This window comes from Doryrhamphus excisus, linkage group LG1 (assembly GCF_037039965.1).
Source record: "Doryrhamphus excisus strain RoL-2023G ecotype Guam linkage group LG1, RoL_Dexc_Guam_v1.1, whole genome shotgun sequence".
NCBI classification, from domain to species: domain Eukaryota; kingdom Metazoa; phylum Chordata; class Actinopteri; order Syngnathiformes; family Syngnathidae; genus Doryrhamphus; species Doryrhamphus excisus.
The window spans coordinates 282,857-302,466 of record NC_136357.1 but is presented as its reverse complement, the minus strand read 5'-3'; the positions used below and the strand labels follow the sequence as shown (position 1 = coordinate 302,466).

Sequence of the window (19,610 nt, the reverse complement as noted above, 5' to 3'; positions counted from 1 at the left end):
TGGTAGCCGCTAGCATGGTTGACGCTAGCATGGTTGCCGCTTACATGGTTGACGCTAGCATGGTAGCCGCTAGCATGGTTGCCGCTTACATGGTAGCCGCTAGCGTGGTAGCCGCTAGCATGGTAGCCGCTAGCATGGTTGCCGCTTCCATGGTAGCCGCTAGCATGGTTGCCGCTTACATGGTAGCCGCTAGCATGGTTGACGCTAGCATGGCAGCCGCTAGCGTGGTAGCCGCTAGCATGGTTGCCGCTTCCATGGTAGCCGCTAGCATGGTAGCCGCTAGCTACAGCGAATAAGCGCCAGTCTGGTGGTGTTTGTTGGGACCATCGGTTGCTTAGCAACATCTTTTTCATCAAGACTGAATTAGTGAAGCTGTGCAGTAGTTTCCAATTACGCCAATTACGTGCAAAGCGTCGTCATTGAAATCCGTGTTGAGCAACGTCAGGTAAGTGTTTCTCCTTATGGGACACGATAGCTATGCTACGAAACCCAGCTAATTAGAACCGAAAAGAGTTGCCAAATGTGCATTTTTTGAACTAAAAATGACATGAAGTAACTTTTGATAACGTTCGTGTCGAAATGTTGCATTGCAATCATTCGTAATCACTTCATATGTGAGTTATTTGGACTGACGTTCGCCGGCCACAACATTAGGAACATGAAAAGGTCCCTAATGAAAAGGTCCAATCGTTACACCCTATGTATCCCATCAAGTAACCATTTCAAGACGCTGTCATGACTACTGTTTGGGACCAAGGAACAATACAATGGGAATGGAACTGGGATATACTTTAGAGTAGTCAGTGTGCAGCTTGTACAGCTAGATGAAGTTCTATTATATATTTCAACAACATCAAGAATGCATCTTAGCTTTGTGGTGCAAGTGAAAATACCCGTTGTTACTATCAACTCTGAACCTAATTTTCCAGAAATTACCTTTGTTCGTTTTTCATAATTTATGTTTACGACTTCAAAAAATAACTTTTACTTCAATATTGTGCTACTAAAATGATGTTATTTGTCCTCATAATATTTCAACGCTATTGTAAAAGGAAGACTTTTTCTGGTTAGATTCCCAGCTTTGTTCTTTTCATATTTTGACTTTTTTCCTGCAAAATTACTGTTGAAATCTTCTGTTTTGAATTTTCAGAATTTTTTTTTTAGTTTTTATTTTGAAATTGTATTTTTAGAATGTGCTACGGGCCAATAAACAAACTGCTGCGTGGCCCCCGGGCCGCCCTTTGGTCACCCGTGCCGTAAAACAGGTGCTGGTGACATCATCAGCAGCCTGCGGAAGAGGGGAGGGGGGCAGGGGGCAGGAGTGAAGGTTTGGCCGTGGAGTCGAAGCGGTACAGGGAATGACATCAGAGCGTTCTGATTGGACGCTTCAGCGGGTTCTTTGAGCTCGCCAAATGTAACGCGTGACATCGTTGTGCATCACTGCCTGTGTATGTAACCGCCATCGCAACGTCATCGCACTTGCAACCATTCAAACGCCTTCAATGCCAAACAGCTGAGCCAATATTCTTTTCAAGTGCCCCCCCCCCCCCCCCCAGCTGCTTCTTGTGTTTTATCTTTTGTAGTCCAAGAAACCCGGTGATTGGCAGGCGACCAGTCCCTGGTGGACCACGCCTGTCGCCCATAGTCAGCTGGGGTAGGCTCCGGCTCACCCGTGATCCCGAACAGGCTAAGCGGTAGAAAATGAATGAATGTACTCCGCTCAGAGTCGCAGGAACAGAAGACGGACAATTGCGGCTACATTGTGCAGAACCGGACCGCAAGAAGAAAATGACTTGAGGACCGGAATGCCGCTTCATGCATCAGAGCATATCATAGCAACCCCTGGATACGAGGCAGCACAGCGATGACATCGGGGCAGACTGCTTCAAGGCTTAGTAAGTAATCCCGTATTGACGATGGAAGCCATTCACTGTGACGTACATTTTGGCATCCAGGCAGGAAGTCCATCAGCCATGGCCGGTCCCATCATCAGGAATTGGTGGAATACCTACCAGTTGGGAAAATCTGACAGCAAAGACTCCAACAGAGAGGAGGACAACGAGGACGTGACGGTGAAAAGGCAGTGTAAGCTGTTTCCGTGCATGTGTACTGTATGTAGTACTACTTGGTAAAGAGCCCTAAAGCTTACTCTGTGAGCGCGACCGTGTTAGAATCCGTCCTAAGTTTGCTAGCTGATTGATGAGACCAGCGGTTTAAAAATATGTGATCTGCCCCAAAGGTGTAGAAGCATTAAATATTAAATGTGCACCGTACAGCTCAGCCCGGAATGAGCACACTTGCCTTCATGAAAAATGTAGAGCTACTGTACGTTCCGTGGAAAAGCAGTTGAGTGATCATCTGGGTGCCTCCCAAGTGTCCATAAGCCAGGCCCTGCGAACCAGGCAGCTACGCATCAACTTCGATGAAGGACGCCCGGTGTTGAGTCTTAGAGCGCCGCTGGATCTGGTCCAGTTCCCGTCCGTCTCCTGCCCCCGCTGGCCCGTAGAGTGCGAGGTCATCAGCAATGCGGTCCATCACATCGGTAACGCAGCCGTCACTCAGACCCACCCAGTCCATGGGAACGCTGGGGATGTTCATGTCTGACCTGCCTCGTAGAGTGGGAACCTCCTCATCCCGAACCTTTCTACTACCCCAAGGGCCACGAGAGGATCCCCTTTCTTTCTGGGGAGGAGGGCCGACAGGTGGTCTACTCTATAGACAATGGTAACTTACCACTATACTACGTATATACTACTGTATATTACTCTATAATATATATACTTATATCTACTTAGTGGGAGCTTTGCTCTTTCTACTTTTTCCCTTTTTTCATTTGCCATATATCAATATCTTTGCTTATAGGGGAATATGGAGGGAATATAATATATTAGGAATATATAGGTTTCACTGTTGAAAGTCTATGCTACTAAAATTATATATATATTTTTCATTTTCTCTTAATATTTTAACTTTATTGTCATCAAAATGTCCATTTAAAGGGGACTATGATGCTTTTTCCACCTTTCTGAGCCATAAATGTGGTTAGAATGTTGCATTCTGTGTTCAACCACACCAAAGTTCCACATCATGAGGGTGGGGCGTTTGGGGCGGAGCCCTGAATGAAGTTGGGATGGCTCAAAACGCTTGGTTTGAAAAGGTGGGGTAAAACTGATCCTTTGTGATGTCACAGAGGGGCGGACTTCTTTATATGGGCGTGGCTGTGTTATTTTGACTTTATACTGCAGATTTTCTAATTATTGCTAATTTTGTTTAGTTCTCTAGTTAAATTCTATTTTTAGAATGTGCCACGGGCGCCCAAACAACAGCCAAGTGCCGCAAATGGCACCCAGGCCGGACTTTGGACACCCCTGACCTACACAATGGTGGAAAAAGCATCATAGTCCCCTTTAAATGAACATTTTTATGACAATAAAGTTAAAATATTAAGAGAAAAATGTTGTAATCCGATGAGCAAAAAAGTATTAAATTTGTAATATCACGAGAAAAAAATATATAATTTTAGTAGCATAGACTTTCAACAGTGAAACCTATATATTCCTAATATATTACATTCCCTCCATATTCCCCTATAAGCAAAGATATTCATGCTGCCGTGACGCATGTCATGTACATTGGTTATCTTTATGCAGCGGCCATGTCCTTTCCTTCCCACCTTTTCCTTTCAGGCAACAAGTGTTCCTACTTCACGTGTTCTCGTGCCGGAGGGTCCAGGGTGTCGGAGAGAAGAGCCTCTTTCAGTGACAGCAGTCAAAAACAACGCTCTCTTGAGTTCGAGTCCCGATTTGAGAGCGGGAACCTTCAGAAGGCTGTGCAAATGTGAGTATGTCCGGAAGGCGTTGGGGCAACTTTGCCTCTGCCCCACCCTGCAGCCCAACCTCCTGCTGTGCTGTGTCGTCTCCTGCTCAGCGGCCCCTTCAACTACGAGCTCACCCTGCGCACCGACCTGTACACCAGCAAGCACACGCAGTGGTTTTACTTCCGAGTGAGGAACATGAAGCCCGGGGTCACCTACCGCTTCACCATCGTCAACTTCACCAAGCGCCGCAGCCTTTATTCCCAGGGCATGAGGCCGCTGCTGTACTCCGAGAGATCTGCCGACGAGAGCTCTGTGGGCTGGCAACGCGCCGGCTCCAATATCGCGTACTACCGCAGCCAGGTAGGGGGCTCCTCCGTCCGGTCTTGAAATACACTTGAACAAAAACAACAGCAAAAATAGAAGAATGAAGAACAAAGCCAAAGTATTACAGGAGAAACAAATAGTGAATACGTTGAAAAGATCATGGGAATAAAGTAGGGATGTTCCCATCCTGATATTCCGTGTGGAATAATCAAGTGGTGAGGTGTTGCCATCTGTGTCTCTTCAGAACAGGAAGGCCAACAACGAGTCTGAGAGCCTGTACTCCCTGACGTGGACCCTCCAGTTCCCGTACGAAGCCGACACCTGCTACGTGGCGCACTGCTACCCCTACACCTACTCCCACCTCCAGTGCTACCTCAGGCACATCTCCTCCAAGCCCACTGTGGCCTCCTACTGCAAAGTACGGGTGCTGTGCCACAGTCTTGCTGGGAACGTGGTCTACGTGCTGACCGTCACCTCACGGACCGGCGGCAAGGTGAAGGACAACGGCAACAAGAAGGCCGTCGTGGTGACGGCCCGAGTCCACCCTGGAGAAACCAACAGCTCCTGGATGATGGAGGGCTTCCTCGACTTTCTACTCGGGGACTCGGATGATGCTCAGCTTCTGCGGGACACTTTTGTTTTTAAGGTCAGAAAGCTCCGGATCGTTGAAAGAGTATGGACAGAAAAGACCAAACCATCCATCCATCCATCCATCCAGCCATCCATCTGTCCAGCATCCAATCAACCATCCATCCATCCACCCATTCAACCAACCATCCACCCATCCACCCATTCAACCATCCATCCATCATCCATCCATCCTTCCACCCATCCAACCCTCCACCCATTTACCATCCATCCAAACATCCATCTGTCCAGCATCCAACCAAACATCCATCTATCCATCCATCCACCCATTCAACCAGTCATCCATCCATCCATCATTCATCTATCCACCCATCCATCCAACCATCCATCCCAGCATCCATCCATCATCCATCCACCCAGCCACCCATTTACCATCCACCCAGCCACCCATTTACCATCCATCCAAACATCCATCTATCCATCCACCCACCCAAACATCCATCTATCCATCCATCCATCCATCCATCCATCCATCCATCCATCTATCCATCCACCCACCCAAACATCCATCTATCCATCCATCCATCCAAACATCCATCTATCCATCCACCCACCCAAACATCCATCTATCCATCCATCCATCCAAACACCCATCTATCCATCCATCCATCCATCTATCATCCACCCACCCAAACATCCATCTATCCATCCAAACATCCATCTATCCATCCATCCATCCATTACTCAAACATCCATCCATCTATGCATCCATCCATCCATCCATCCATCCATGATCTGCATATATAACATCCCTCCCTCCAGCCTGACCATCTGGATATAAATGATGTCATGTGAGATGAAGCCACGATGAAGCCCTGATCCTGTCAATCATTCTCTCTTGGCTCCTGCAGGTGGTGCCGATGCTCAACCCAGACGGGGTGGTGGTGGGCAACTACCGCTGCTCTCTGGCCGGCAGGGACCTCAACAGGAACTACAAGTCCGTGCTCAGGGATTCCTTCCCGTGCATATGGCATACCCGCAACATGGTGGAAAAGTAAGGACATGGCTTGTTAGCCAGGAAGTCCATGTCTTGGTATCCTCCTTTATATTTAGGATTCGGATCAAGACATCTATATGCAGGACTTCCTGCATACGCGGATCCCAGCTCTTAAACGTCTCCAACATGTTCCTCAGACTGATGAACGAGACAGACGTCGTTCTCTACTGCGACTTTCACGGCCACAACCGTAAAAACAACGTGTTCATGTACGGCTGCAACAACCAGGAGGACGCCTCGTCCCGCCTCCACGAGAGAGTCTTCCCGCTGATGATGAGCAAGAACGCCAGCGACAAGGTAAAAAAGCCTCAGCCTCAAAGCCACCAAAGGCCCTCGTTGTCTTAATTCCACCCGCATCTCCACATCTCCACATCTCCGCATCCCCGCATCTCCACATCTCCACATCTCCACATCTCCGCATCCCCGCATCTCCGCATCCCTCCCTGGCTGTAGTTCTGCTTCAAGAGCTGTAAATTCCAGGTTCAGAAGAGCAAAGAGGGAACGGGTCGAATCGCCATGTGGAGACTCGGCATCAAGAACAGCTACACCATGGAGGCCACCTTTGGCGGCTCCACGCTCGGTGGGCGCTGGCTTTCTACTTCCTACCTTCTGCTGTGTGTGTTTGACCTGCCGTTATCTCATCAGGAGACCGTAAGGGAACCCACTTCACCACTCAAGACCTGAAGTCTCTGGGCTTCTACGTTTGCGACACCTTGCTGGACTACTGTGATCCAGATCCCAGTAAGGTAATGATGATCAAGGTTGCTCTTCTTCCTCTTTGGGCTTCTCCCTCCGGGGGTCCCGCAGCAAACCAATCTCCTCCATCCAAGCCATGTCCTCCTTCACTACGTCCATAAACCTCCTCCTTGGTCTTCCTCTACACCTCCTACCTGGCAGCAACCTTCTACCAACATATTGACTATCTCTCCTCTGGACATGGCCCAACCATCTCGGTCTCAAGGCCTCTAACGTGTAATGTCCCACTCCTTCCTGATCCTATCCATCCTGGTCACTCCCGGCCTCTGCATCCCCTCTCGAGACCGAACAACATGGCTGCTCTCACCACACTTTTGTATGCCTTTCCTTTCCGTTTAGCTGAACTCTTCTATCACATCACGCCTGACACGTTTCTCCACCCGTTCCATCCTGCCTGCACACGCTTCTTCTTCTTCTTCTTCTACTTCTTCTTCTACCTCCTTTTCACCATCTCCATTCTTCTGGACTGTTGAGCCCAGGTAGATCCTTACCTAAATACCAGATTATGAAATGCCATCACCATGACTCACACAGTTAACTCAGAGTTAATTGCACTTAATCGCAGATAGAAATAGTTTTTACCTGTGATACAGTAAGTATTATATAGGTAATATAAGCATATATGTAAGTAGTAAGCAGTAGGTGTTTTTTTATGGTGGTATGTGGGAGTTCACCAAGGAAACATCTGATGACCTCTGATGAACCAGGTGCTGGTTCATATTTGTTGGGTACACGAGCCCCATGAAAAACAGTAACGTTGCAAGTCCAGGCTCCTACGGGGGGATGGAGGCCCAGAAGTACGACTAAATACTACTAAATACTACTACTAAATCTTGTCTTCATGAAGTCATTCAGGAGATTCCTACCACCTTTTCAGATGACCTACTGCCTGACTGAACTCACAGCTCTGCTGAGAAAGGAAGCCAAGGAACGTCTGGGCAAAGAATCAGACACGGACTTCTCCGTCTCCGATTTGGAATCTGGGTGAGATCAAATCCTACCATGATATATGACCATATGACAATGATATATGACCTAATATTGTATTTGTATGAACCCCATTGGAATATAAGACTACGTTGGTCCTGATACCAGCTTTGCAATCCATGATCCAGTCCATGATCCAGTCCATGATCCACTATGTGGTGTACTGGCATCGCTCCTACTGCACGTGCACGGTAGATGGTCTCGGGTCTTAACTCCACCTTGGTCACGTTGGTCGCACGCTGCAGGGGTGTTCAACCTGCGGCCCCCGGGCCGTTTGGGGCCCTCTGCTGTTTTTCTATTGGCCTGTGGCACATTGTAAAAATAGAATTTCATCATTTAATAAGTAACGCCATTATTTATCATTTAAGAAACAAAAAACATAAAAAAAGACAAATCAGCAATCATTTTACAAAAAAGAACATAAACATAGCATCATTTTAGTTGCATAAAGTTTAAATATGGAAGAAAAAAGACATTTTTAATAAGTCCTAATATTATGAGAAACAGACAAAAAAACAAGAAGTTGTAACTGTATTTAAAAATAAAGTCCAAATATTATGTGAATGAAGTTAAGAAAAAAAGAATAGTTGCCACGGGAGTGACGTGGGACTGCCACGGGAGTGACGCGGGAGTGACGCGGGAGTGACGTGGGAGTGACGCGGGTACCTCACAGATCAGCAGCTTGACGGACGCGGGCTTCCTTTCTGCTTCTGCAGCACCAGCGGTTCTGATAGTTCTGATTCTGATGGACTTCCAGCTCACTTGCTCCAGCAGGCACCCAGCGACCACGAGGAGGTACGCTGACCGCATGTTTGCTAAAACCATTTCATCTTCTCACACGCCGCTTGTGTCCTGCTAAGCACCCCCCCGTGAAGAACAAAAAGAAAGTGAGTCACAAAAGAAGGAACAGGCTGAGGTCCACCATCCACCAACCAACGGTTCCGCCTGAGAGCAGCCCCCAGCTTGCAGTAAGAGAGTCAAGTTGTATCGGTACAACGTACACACGTGCACACGTACACACGTATAACGTCTCTGAGGAACTGCCGGCTCTCTGCAGGAGCCTGATCTTCAGCGTGAGGAGGATGCAGGCAAGCGGAGCAGCAAGGAAGGCCTGCTGGGAAGACACCGGAGGAAATGGCAGGTATGGTGTCATGGAGGAGAAGGTGGTGATCAGAAGGTCTTGACGGAGCTGATTGTAACCCTGGTTGGTCAAGGTAAATACTCCAGTCAGGAAGATTGTCATCCCCGCAGCGCATGCTAACCATGGAGACGTCCGTCATGTGACCCTGTGGCAAGGCTGTGAGCCCGTCAAGGTGATCCAGATCATCGCCGTCGCCTCCAAACGATGCCTTCCGCATCGCTTAGACTTCAAACAAATCATATTTTAACTCTAGAAGTTTCCTCACGAGGGTGGGGGCATGCTGGAGCCTATCCCAGCTGTATTACACCTTTCCTCGTGACAATGCGACTGTTATGTTTCAACATATTAAGTTGACTTTATTCTCATAAAATGATGACTTTTTTCCATTTTTGCTGCTGCTGTTTTTTCCAACTATTTCAACCTCCATCTTGTACATTTTCTCCTTGGAATTACAACTTTATTTCCAGAATATTTGCCACAAATATGTTGACTTTGTTTTGTGACTCTAGCACAAATGATTCTCCCTCATAATATTTAGGATATGATATTATATTCTGGTAGGATGTGGCGCGGGCCGCACCCTTGATTTCCATCAAAAAAAGATAAGAACTGATCTGTGATGGTTATGATGGTTATTGTTTCCTTTCTGATGAAGATATCGATTATGGCTTTGTCAAACCTCTCTGAGGCGTCCGTCATCCTGAAGCTTTGAGCTGTCAATCAGAAGCTGTGCAGCAAAACGAACGGGCCTTTCCAGGCCTGGACACATCCTTTATGGGAGTGTCTGGCATGTCCGTGTTGTTGGTGTAATCCTAATATCTGTGTGACCTTCTTTTAGGATGATCGTGGCGAAGACTCCGGCCCGGCAGCAAACATGCGGAGGGCGCGCCCAAACATCAACACCATTGTCACTCTTTCACCCCGCAGAGGTTGCAAGTTTTCTATCTGCTGCTTTGATTGTCGCTTTTTGTTGGCTTTGGTCGCCACCTGAAATTGAGCAGTACAGATGTGTGGGGGGGGGGGGTCCGTATGGGCTAGCAATGACTAACTGGAGCGTGTCATGTTGGCGTCCAACAGGCCAGCACAGAAACACGGCCCAGTGGAGGTACTCATCCCAGCTGCTGCACCTCAGCGCCGTGCTTCCTCGCCCCCCCAAATTCATGCATCCAATCCAGCATCAGCAGCAGCTGCATTTCCGGCAGCAGAGTCAGCAGCGGCAGCAGCAGCAGCAGCAGCAGCAGCCGTGCTTATCCAGTGAGTACTGCAGCTTCTAGACTTGCTGTCATTGGTGCTAATCAAACACACCACTCGCTCAATTGTCCCTGTCGTCACGCTTTTAGGGCTATCACCCTTCCACGCCGACAGGTAACGCTTACGTTCTTTGGGGTGGGTTGGTTCAGCTCGTTTGGATTCACTTTGGCCTCATCTTGGCTGTCGACTCCCCACCAGGCGCCTGCTGTCCAACATCACCATTGAACACCTGCCTGGCTGCCCCGAGTGCAAAGGGACGCACTCCTACCTGGGGCCCAACCGCTACTACGTGCACGAGGACTTCCCCAGCGGACATGCCGACGTCGCCAGCAAGAAATGGCGGGAAAAGAGGAAGGAAGGAGGCGTGGCAGAAGGTTGGTCAGGACTCCGTTCCAGACAATTAGGAGATAAAAACTATGATGTTGTTATTCTTAAAAAGTTATAATTAGATTTTTAAAAAGTCACTTTTTATGTGGAACTTCTCTTTTCTTTTCTTAGTGGGATTGCTGAAACATATTCCATTTCAAGAGCGGAACCGTGGAGACGTCATCTTGGAACTCTCCCAGAGAAAATCTGCCCCCCACCCCAACGTCTTAGTGCCCGTGCTGAGGTGCACGGACCTGCGAGGAACCAGGTACCGTCTGTCACTTCCTGTCAGTTCCTTTGTCTCCGCCAAACATCTCCATGGTGGCTTTGTTATACCCGACACAGCAAACTAATAACACACTCCACAGTATGAAGAGTGGCCATGTTGGCGTGTTGGCGCGGTGGACGTGGTGTGAATGCTCGGGTTTGACTCCGTTAGCCAGTGTTAGCTCGGCTGTCATCATAACAGAACAAGCGTTTGGATGTTTTCTCATTTTTCCTCAGTCTGTGCGACACGACCCGAGAAGACAAAGGAACAAAAAGTGTTTTACCCCCCGTGACAAAGTCCCCCTCGTCCACAGAGTGGCATGATTCATGAGCTTTCAGGCGGAGGATCGCCGACTTCTTCACCCGAGAAGGGAATGTCTAAGAAGGTATCCTTTCAGAGTACACGGCAGCCGGAAGAATATCCCAACTGTACTTTGTTTTCCTGGGATAATGGACCTCCATCTTGTATGCCGCTTATCCTCACGGGGTATGCTGGAGCCTATCCCTATCAGCCTATCTGTGTTTGGGCGAACTAATGGAGATGGACATGATGGACATGATCACCTTGCAGTGTCAATACATATTGATTCAATTATTTGTACAAAGCGTACAAAAACAATCATACAATCTCATATGGAATATGCTGAATACAAAAATAAATATTTTTCTGTTTTCATGAAGCAGTGATTGACACATTGTGCCTACAACAACAGGGGCGGGGGGCAGCGGCCTCCAGGGAGGACCACGTTCTGCACGAGGGAAGGATGCGAGGCCGCTTTCCGATTGTGTATAAGAACAACAAAAAACAGGCCGACTTGAGGTGCATACTTTTTAGAATGGGCCGTAAATGGCCCCCAGCCTGCACCTTGGACCCCCCTGGCCTTGAGTCTTGGCAGAGCGACGCCCCCTCGGTGACAGGAAGTCGATGCTTCAGTCAAACTGACGGAGATGGAACTGACTCTCCGTGTGTCTGACCAAGTCCCGTAGAGCCACGAAGCCCACCACGGCCTAGCAGGGGCGAAAAGAGACAAAAGAAATGAAAAACGGCAACCCTGACGTCCACGTGATGAGCGGCGGCATACCTGAGTGAGGACGAAAAGAGCGAGAACGACGTGAACGCCCCTTTCCAACGGCTGGACGAGGATGCCTTGGTTGAAGAGCAGAAAGAGGACTTGGGGCAGCTGCAGCAGGATGCTCAGCAGCCAAAAGCCCGCCAACTCTGCCACCTTCCACACAGCGCGGGAACAGCGTCAACGGGGCCTCGCTCTTGGGCTGGGCCTTCATTCAACATCACGTCATACCTTCTCCTGCAGGTTCCCCACATACCCAAGATAGAGTCTAATGGCCTCGATCATGGTCATCAGGATGAGGACCGTCACCAGGATGAACTTGTAGTAGTCGGGCAAAGCAGAGTACTGGGAGGGTTGGATGTTAGATGGATGGCATCATGTGACAATGTCAGCAACATCCTTACATTACTCCCCGGAGCACATACAAAGCCAGGGGGTGTCCAAAGTGCGGCCTGGGGGCGATTTACAGCCCGTGGCTCGCTTATTATTGGCCCGTAGCACCTTGTAGAAATCAAATGAAATGTGAAATAAAAAGATGAAATTATGATACTAATAATGATTAACCCAAACGTTTGGCTTTAAATAAATGGAAATGTTTTTTTTGTGGTCCCCCGCAAGACAAATTTTTCTGTATGTGGCTCTCTGTGGAAAAAGTTAGGACACCCCCAGTTTTAGCAAAATAAAGTCAATAATGGTTCAAACAATACGCTAGCAAATATAGCAATATTCACAATGTAACAACGTGAACATAAACACAGATGTAGAAGAGGGTTGAAAAATACAAAAGAGCTGGTATCGATTCGATATCGCTACTGGGATCGATCCGCCCACACGTGAACATGTTCACTGCTCGGACATATTTCGGTTGGTTTGAAAGGTTTGGAACCATGTTAGAAAACTAATGATAAGAGTTAATATTTTTTATATTAAGAAACTTACTTTGAGGTGCAACATGACAGTCTCACTGATCCACCACAGGGGGAAGAACCACATGTTAAAGAACAGAGACATCTGGAGGGGCAGGCTGGACAGAACCCGCCTGTCTGGAAAAAAAAGACAACAGACACAAATTGTTGAGGTGCGTTGTGGCTTTTCTGAAACACACAAAGCTACAGGAAGCACTCCAAACAAAGTCGCCATTGGGTAGCACGGCAGCCATGCTAGCTCGCTGCTATGTTAGCTGCTATGCTAGCTTTCATGCTAGCTGCCATGCTAGCTGCCATGCTAGCTGCTGACGCTACCGTGCGGTGAGGACGTGCTTCGCGCCTTCGACGGAGGCTGACTCTGCTCCACGAAGACATTACGAGAAAAGTCTTCCAAGCGTCTTCGGAGAGTGTCTGGTAAGTCCATCACTTAAACCGCCATGTAAGGCGGACAAAGGCCCTCCTCTAACTCTTCGTCCCTGCTCTCACGTAGCTCCATGGCAACCAGGAAACTCGCGGTTCTTTGGGTCAACATAGTACTGTAGTATAGTCAGTAGTATAGTAGACTATAGCATCGCCAACATAGTAGTAACAATTACTTCATAGACATATTTTACATATATCTTTAACAAAGACGTTTCTTGTATTTTCTCACAAACGTACTTTTGTACTATACACATTTGGGTATAAGTTCCCTCAAACTGCAATAAACAAGGATCCGTTTTCTAAAAGTGACATGACTGACACGTAGTGACTAATGTGGGGTACTACATGACAATGCCCTTTCCGAAAATAAATACAAATAAAATATAAATACATTGAGTGTGTATTTGTATTATTTGTATTTTAGTTCAGTCATTTTTAGTCTTGAAAATGCTCAAATAAGGCCCAAAATATGTCAAATGTGATAAATGAATGAAACTCTGACGCAGCTTTTGTTCTCTTTAGTGAACTTCGAAACGTCGGCCACAATAGTTTACGCTTTTATTCGTGGAAGGATTCTCAACTGAACAATGTAACAATGGCGCCCTCTTGTGGGCTAAATAGAACACTTTACATATAGGACATACATAAATGCGGAAACGCCATAACACCACCTATTCAAAAGTCTCTTTGGAATAGTTTGATGTTGTGCATTGGATAGAAAAACACACTTTCATGCTATAGCTTTAGCTTTATACTTTCTATACAGGCACTTCTTTATTCAGTATTGCAAGAACCTGCTCTAAATCAGGGGTGTCCATTGAGGGCCACATAGAATGAAAGGATGCGTGGGGCAGTTTGATATTTGTGAACAAACTAGTATCAATTTCAATCGGCTGTTTTTTCTGCATTTCGGACACCCCCTGTGCAAAGCAATCAACCATAGACAGCCCATGTGGCTAAATACTTTCATGTCTTCCCAGGTCGTGACATCAAGGTCAAAAGTACACGATTCAATGAGACACAGTGGTAAGCAGCGCCAGCGCCACAGAATGTCCAGATGACGGTCACGGCGTGTCGTGTGAGTTGTTTGCGTAGGAGTCGTCCAAGGTGTCATAGTAGCGCAGGCGTGCTTTGTACTGCAGCAGCTTCTCCGTCAGCGGGCTGATGGGCAGCGCTTGGCCCCGCACACTCAAATCCAAGTATCTGGAGAGGAACACCACACATGTTGGAGGGACCGTCTGAGGGACACCAGCTGCACTTTTTAAATCCAAGCGAAGGTGTATGGGAGAAGTCCAAGGATACGGGGGCCATTTTGATATTTTTTCATTGTAAAAAGGCCAACAAATATGTATTTGAAGCTAAGTCTATTATTGTTAATGGTTAGTATCATGCTGTTGTGTTGTTGTATTTACTACTGCTACCACTAGGGGGTGCTGCCTACTCGTGTTGAAGACGTGTGGTCACGTGCCGAACAGGCGCCCACGGCAGGCAATAGCCTGATAAAAATAGAACCATAACGTTCGTATTGTATCCTGCGTTCTGATTGGCTGTAGACCATTCGGCCATTTGTATTTTACAAAAAGCTGCATTTAGGCCAACAATATGTCAAATTTGCTCAATATGCATTTTGACCAACAATATGGGTCATCCATTGATTCATGAATTTTTCAAAATCGATGGACGTTTGAACCACAAAATGGCGAGCGATGACTGTTTTGCCTGACGTCGGCTAATGACGATGGATGTTTTTATACTTGGTGCAGACAATATGAAGTAATACATACACACACGATGCACAGTACAGTACCTGTGGGCTACAGTCCAGCACATAAAAGTATTGATCAACATCAGGGTGGCCATCAGGAAGAAGAATCTCTCCAGATTCCCATCATGCAGCACGGTCGGGTAGAAGTTACCTGCGAACGGCGCATCACGCTGTATGAGGTAGCGCACTTTGAATGACAGTACTGGACGTGTACTACCATACAGTATGGCGTCCTTACCGCCAGACACCAGGTAGAGCAGCTGAATGCACAGGGCCCCCAGGAAGCAGCCCCCCCCATAGGACAGAGTGAGGAAGTGCAAGGAGATTCCTCGGATGTGGCCGGGGGTCAGCTGGAAAGATATGAGGGAACCTGGCATGGAGATAGGCAGGCATACAGAGCATATTTCATATATTTCATATATTCATATGGATATTCAAAGCGAGCCTTTTGAGCCTCCCCAAGCCTCATTCAGGGTTCTACAGCAGAATACAACATTCTGACGACATTTATAAGTCAGTGTGAGGAGGGAGGGAAGGAAAGTGAAAGGTTTCATGTGCTGGTCACTCACATGCGGGCGTGACCAGCGCCTCGGCCAACCCCAGTAAGACGTACTGCGGCGCCAGCTGGAAACATGGCATGGAGGACACTTGCAGGACCTTCCCGGAGAGGGTTTGCTCCACCAGGGGGAACGCCTTCCGGTGCAGCTCCGACAAACCCGCCACCAGGACGGAGAGAGCTGCACATGCATGTCCGAGAGCTGCAGGGGGGGACAGACGGGGGGGCTGAGGACACGAGGCTGCAGAACGGGCCTTGCACACACCTTTAGAGGAAACGGGCCAGACAATATGTTGCATCACTGGAGATGGAAACACCCACTGACGACTCTGGCGGGTGCGGGCGGCGTTTTGGCCAAGGAGAGAGAGAAGGTGGTGACGCACTCCATCAGGGGGGCCAGCATCAGCAGAGGGACGATGCTGATCACGTTCATGGTCCCCATCGGCAACAGCACGTCGTTCAGGTGGAGGTTTGAGTTCATGGTTTGGATGTAGTACCCGGACGGGATCTGGAGGGAAAAGGTGTCTCAGCACGTTAGAACAGGGGCGACCCCCCCCCCCCATTAGCATATTAGCATATCCTCAGGGCCTTGCCTGAGTGACGCAGGCTCGGTACAACAGTTGAAGGCCATAAAGAGGGAAGAGCTTGGCCAGGACTTTGACGTTCTCCACATGAGTCTCACTGTAGCGGCCGCCGTTGTTCTCCTTGGCCCGGTCCAGCCATGACGGCACATCCCCACTCAGGTGGCGATAGTGAAGGCAGCACATCTTCAGAGAGTTCAAGAAAACCCCCAGGGTGGTCAACAAGGACCCGCCTTTGACAGAGACAAGAAGACAAAGGCTCTCAATCATCCATGGTGTCTACGAACAAACGACATCTCCAGGAGATTAGCATACTGTATACGGGATAGGCTCCAGCACACCCCCCCAGTGAGGATAAGCGGCATAGAAAACGGATGGATGGAAGCTCGGACAGCCAAATCAATCAATCATAAATAATGGTGTGTCTTACCTTTCTTGGGTTTGTAGGTGAGCTTGTTGCGCATCATGTGGATGGCGATGAGTGCCAGCAGTGCGGAGGCGAAGGGGATTAGGAAAGCCAGATTTTTGGCCACAGATTGCTGGATGTAAGCAATACCCAGAAACACAACAGTGGAATTCAGGTTAGCCAACCAGTAGAACCTACACATGATGAAAACACACCACACGCCACAAGTCATGTGTTGGTGTTGAGCCAGCGTCCACACTCAATGACCAGACATCTTTCTGGGATTCAAACCTCAACCAAGATGCCTTGGTCTTCTTCTCATAGTTGGTACTTTATTCACACAAAATGGGAGTTGATTTTCAAAATATGATACTCAGATATCATGATATTTAGACTTTAATACTTTAATATCTTTCTTTTTTCAACATTTCTACTTCATGCAGCTGATTTTTCCATGAATATTATTTATTATAATCTAAGATAAGATAATATGATGACATTATTTAGGTGAAATGAGAGCTTTTTGTGGTTGGATAACTTGAATGACTAGAATATTTGACTTTATTCTTGGTGATTTTTCCATTCTTGCCCTTGTTTGTTCAGTTGTGTTGTTAGAATGTGGGCCAACAAAAACCAGCCAGAGGCCCCACTTGGGACACCCCTGATCTAGGATTGGACCGATGGCAACTGGACCGTTCAGGTTGTTCTAAAAGATGTTTTGCCTCTCATCCAAGCAAGCTTCATCGCTTCATGCTGAACAACTAGGTAGGACAGCTCCAGACGGACTAGATAGTGTACCTATAGTCTCAGACTAGACTAGACTCCAGCGAAAGGTCTCTTAAGAAGACCCGAACAGTCCAGTTACGGCTGATCCCATGCCCGGGAAAACCTAGATGAAGAACCGTGAGGAGATGTTGATGTCACCCACCAGTTGAAGAAGCCCAGTAGCTGATATTGATCGTAGCTCTGTAAGCTGTACGCCCCCAGGGGGCAAAGGATGGCCCGGATGCCCCCGATGCCCAGGGCGGCAGCCAGGAGGCCGGTGTAGAACAGGGCCTGCTGCTCCTGAGGGTCCAACTTATGGCTCATATGATGCATGTCGATGTAGAAGTCTTCAAAAGGAAACGCCACCACGGGCAGCATGGCCGTGCCTGTAGATGGTATGTAGACGTAGATGGTACACCATCATGTAGAATACAACATAATCATAAAACACAAGAAAAAAGGCTGCCATCATGACATCACCATGGATCATTATGACCACACTGAAAAGAAAGCAATAAAAACGTTATGAGAAGATAATAATTACCGACCCTCCATAAAAATACGATAGGTGGATATCGCTATTAGGCCATATTAAAAAGATGCTGTCCATTCCACCACAGGAGATATGTCATGTGACACATATCCGTATCGGCTGATATCGGCTGCAGAAAGTGACAGTTGGTCAATATCGGTTTTATGGCAGTATCGGACATCCCTTATTGTTTGCTATGTAAAAAAAGCAATCTTTTGTCTGCTATTATATTTGACTTTGTCCCCCACAAAATCTAATGAAGAAATGTATTGATCTATATGATTTAGATCATTAGGAAATGAATCAATGAATAGAAATGATTGATAGAAAAAAACCATGAGAAAATGTGCTGGCCTCTACGCTGCACGTTGCCAACCACATTCAAAGTCTTAGCATACCTGGACCTACTCTGGTCACATCTAGGGGTCTCGAGGACAGTTTACAATTGAATTCAAACCAGAGTAGATCCAAACAATAACAATGGCGGCCAATGGGGGCTGAGTGCTGTCTTCACCAAGCGTGATCATCAGCAAACATCCAGCCATCACCTTCCTTACCAAAGAAATGGAGGAAAGCGGAGAGGTACAGCACTTTGGTTCTCCCCAGACAGGTTTCAGCAAACCATCCCACCAGCACGGGGGTCAGGGTGCTGGCTCCGATGAAGCACAGGTTGACGGTTGCCGCCAGGTAGTTGTCGTAGCCCAGCTTGACGGTGCAGAAGAGAATCATGTTGCACACGATGCCAAAGAAGGTGAATCTCTCCAGGAGCTCCACCAGCAGAACGCAGATGATGACCTGGAGCTTCTTGCGGCTTCTGGGGGAGGCTCTCCGGTCCGGATGAGGAGGTGTCTTGGAGAACCTCCTTGGGTGGCGTTTGCCCTCGGGCAGTGTCTGGACTTCTCCTGCCACCATCCCACCCCGTGTAATGCTGTGGTGTGTGGATGTGAAGAAGTGCGGGTCTTCTAGGAGGGGAGCGGCTCAGGCCGGGGCGGGGCTACCGCAGCAACATGTCACATGACTGCTGGCTGAGTAGCCTTGCATTTTATTGCAGGGGTGTCCAAACCTTTTCACGGGGGGCCACATGGGGAAACATGAAAGGATGCCAACGCTAAGACGTCGTACAGCGCTGAGAAGGCCGTGGGAATATTTACTAATGTAAAACATAACTGACATGAATTGACATCTGTCAGTCTGGAAAAGGTCATAAGGCCATTTCTAAAGCTTTGGGACTCCAGCCAACCACAGTGAGAGCCAGTATTCGCAAATGCTGAAACCATGGAACAGTGGTGAACGTTCCCGGGAGCAGCCGGCCAACCAAAATGACCTCAAGTGCGCAGCCAAGACTCATCCAAGAGGTCCCAAAAGACCCCCCAACAACACCCAAAGAACTGCAGGCCTCACTTGCCTCAGTTAAGGTAAGTGTTCATGACTCCACCATAAGAAAGACCAAAGTTCCCAGACCAGAACCACTGCAGAACAAAAAGAACCTTAAGGCTGGTCTCCTTTGGGAAGAAGTCCCATCACATCTGCTGTAAAAGTAACGCCACATTGTAGCAAGAGTAAAACATGGTGGTGGTAGTGTGATGGTCTGGGCCTGTTCTGCTGCTTCAGGACCTGGAAGACTTGCTGAAAAACCGAACAAAGACTTTGGAGCAGCCTAGTCCAAGTCCTGACCACGGGCAAACAACAAAATGTTCGTCACGTTCACACGATCAGACGCGCTCACAGAATACCACAGCTCTTCGAGAAAACGCTCCAACTCATTTTGGCATGCCTGCTGTATTTGGGCAGATGATGTGAAGTAGGGCGGAGACTGCAGGACAGCAGCCTTCCGTTAGGCAGCAGAAGGTGAAGGTTAGACTAGGTAGCAGGTCTACATGACGGGTCTAAACGCTTACAAAGAGAGTTAGGGTTCACTGGGATCACATTAGCTGTCCATCAGCTGTCCATCAGCTGATCATATGAGCATAACATCTCGGCAAAATGATTGAATGTGACGTCAGCGTCGATGCAGAGCACAATACAAAATATA

At 47.9% G+C, this 19,610-nt stretch overlaps 3 protein-coding genes across 4 annotated transcripts; 1 reads left to right on the top strand and 2 right to left on the bottom strand.

Moving 5' to 3' along the window:
* Positions 1 to 251: 251 nt before the first annotated feature.
* Positions 252 to 9,699, top strand: agbl2 (AGBL carboxypeptidase 2). The gene is made up of 19 exons (XM_058075430.2): positions 252 to 445; positions 1,584 to 1,654; positions 1,725 to 1,895; positions 1,956 to 2,085; positions 2,375 to 2,542; positions 2,617 to 2,724; positions 3,687 to 3,837; positions 3,928 to 4,177; positions 4,386 to 4,787; positions 5,641 to 5,783; positions 5,924 to 6,083; positions 6,240 to 6,366; positions 6,432 to 6,532; positions 7,420 to 7,526; positions 8,246 to 8,324; positions 8,390 to 8,497; positions 8,587 to 8,670; positions 8,744 to 8,842; positions 9,509 to 9,699. Exons 4-19 carry the CDS (start codon positions 1,974 to 1,976, stop codon positions 9,659 to 9,661), a joined length of 2,352 nt encoding a protein of 783 aa, XP_057931413.2. The 5' UTR covers positions 252 to 445; positions 1,584 to 1,654; positions 1,725 to 1,895; positions 1,956 to 1,973; the 3' UTR covers positions 9,662 to 9,699.
* tmem17 (transmembrane protein 17) lies at positions 8,259 to 13,074 on the bottom strand. Of its 2 annotated transcripts, none has more exons than XM_078787283.1 (5): positions 12,891 to 13,065; positions 12,564 to 12,663; positions 11,856 to 11,969; positions 11,637 to 11,780; positions 8,259 to 11,562 (listed from the first exon to the last, which is right to left on the bottom strand). In XM_078787283.1, the coding sequence occupies exons 1-5, from the start codon at positions 12,923 to 12,925 to the stop codon at positions 11,485 to 11,487; spliced, it is 471 nt and encodes a 156-aa protein (XP_078643409.1). In that variant the 5' UTR covers positions 12,926 to 13,065; the 3' UTR covers positions 8,259 to 11,484. The 2 variants fall into 2 exon arrangements, with proteins under 2 accessions (XP_078643409.1, XP_057931441.2); XM_058075458.2 differs by having other exon boundaries at positions 8,261 to 11,562; positions 12,564 to 12,667; positions 12,866 to 13,074.
* A 591-nt stretch (positions 13,075 to 13,665) lies between these two features.
* slc15a5 (solute carrier family 15 member 5) lies at positions 13,666 to 18,922 on the bottom strand. The gene is made up of 9 exons (XM_058075459.2): positions 18,136 to 18,922; positions 17,210 to 17,432; positions 16,306 to 16,475; positions 15,888 to 16,108; positions 15,616 to 15,802; positions 15,308 to 15,496; positions 14,977 to 15,108; positions 14,781 to 14,889; positions 13,666 to 14,176 (listed from the first exon to the last, which is right to left on the bottom strand). Exons 1-9 carry the CDS (start codon positions 18,488 to 18,490, stop codon positions 14,038 to 14,040), a joined length of 1,725 nt encoding a protein of 574 aa, XP_057931442.2. The 5' UTR covers positions 18,491 to 18,922; the 3' UTR covers positions 13,666 to 14,037.
* Between the last annotated feature and the right edge of the window lie 688 nt (positions 18,923 to 19,610).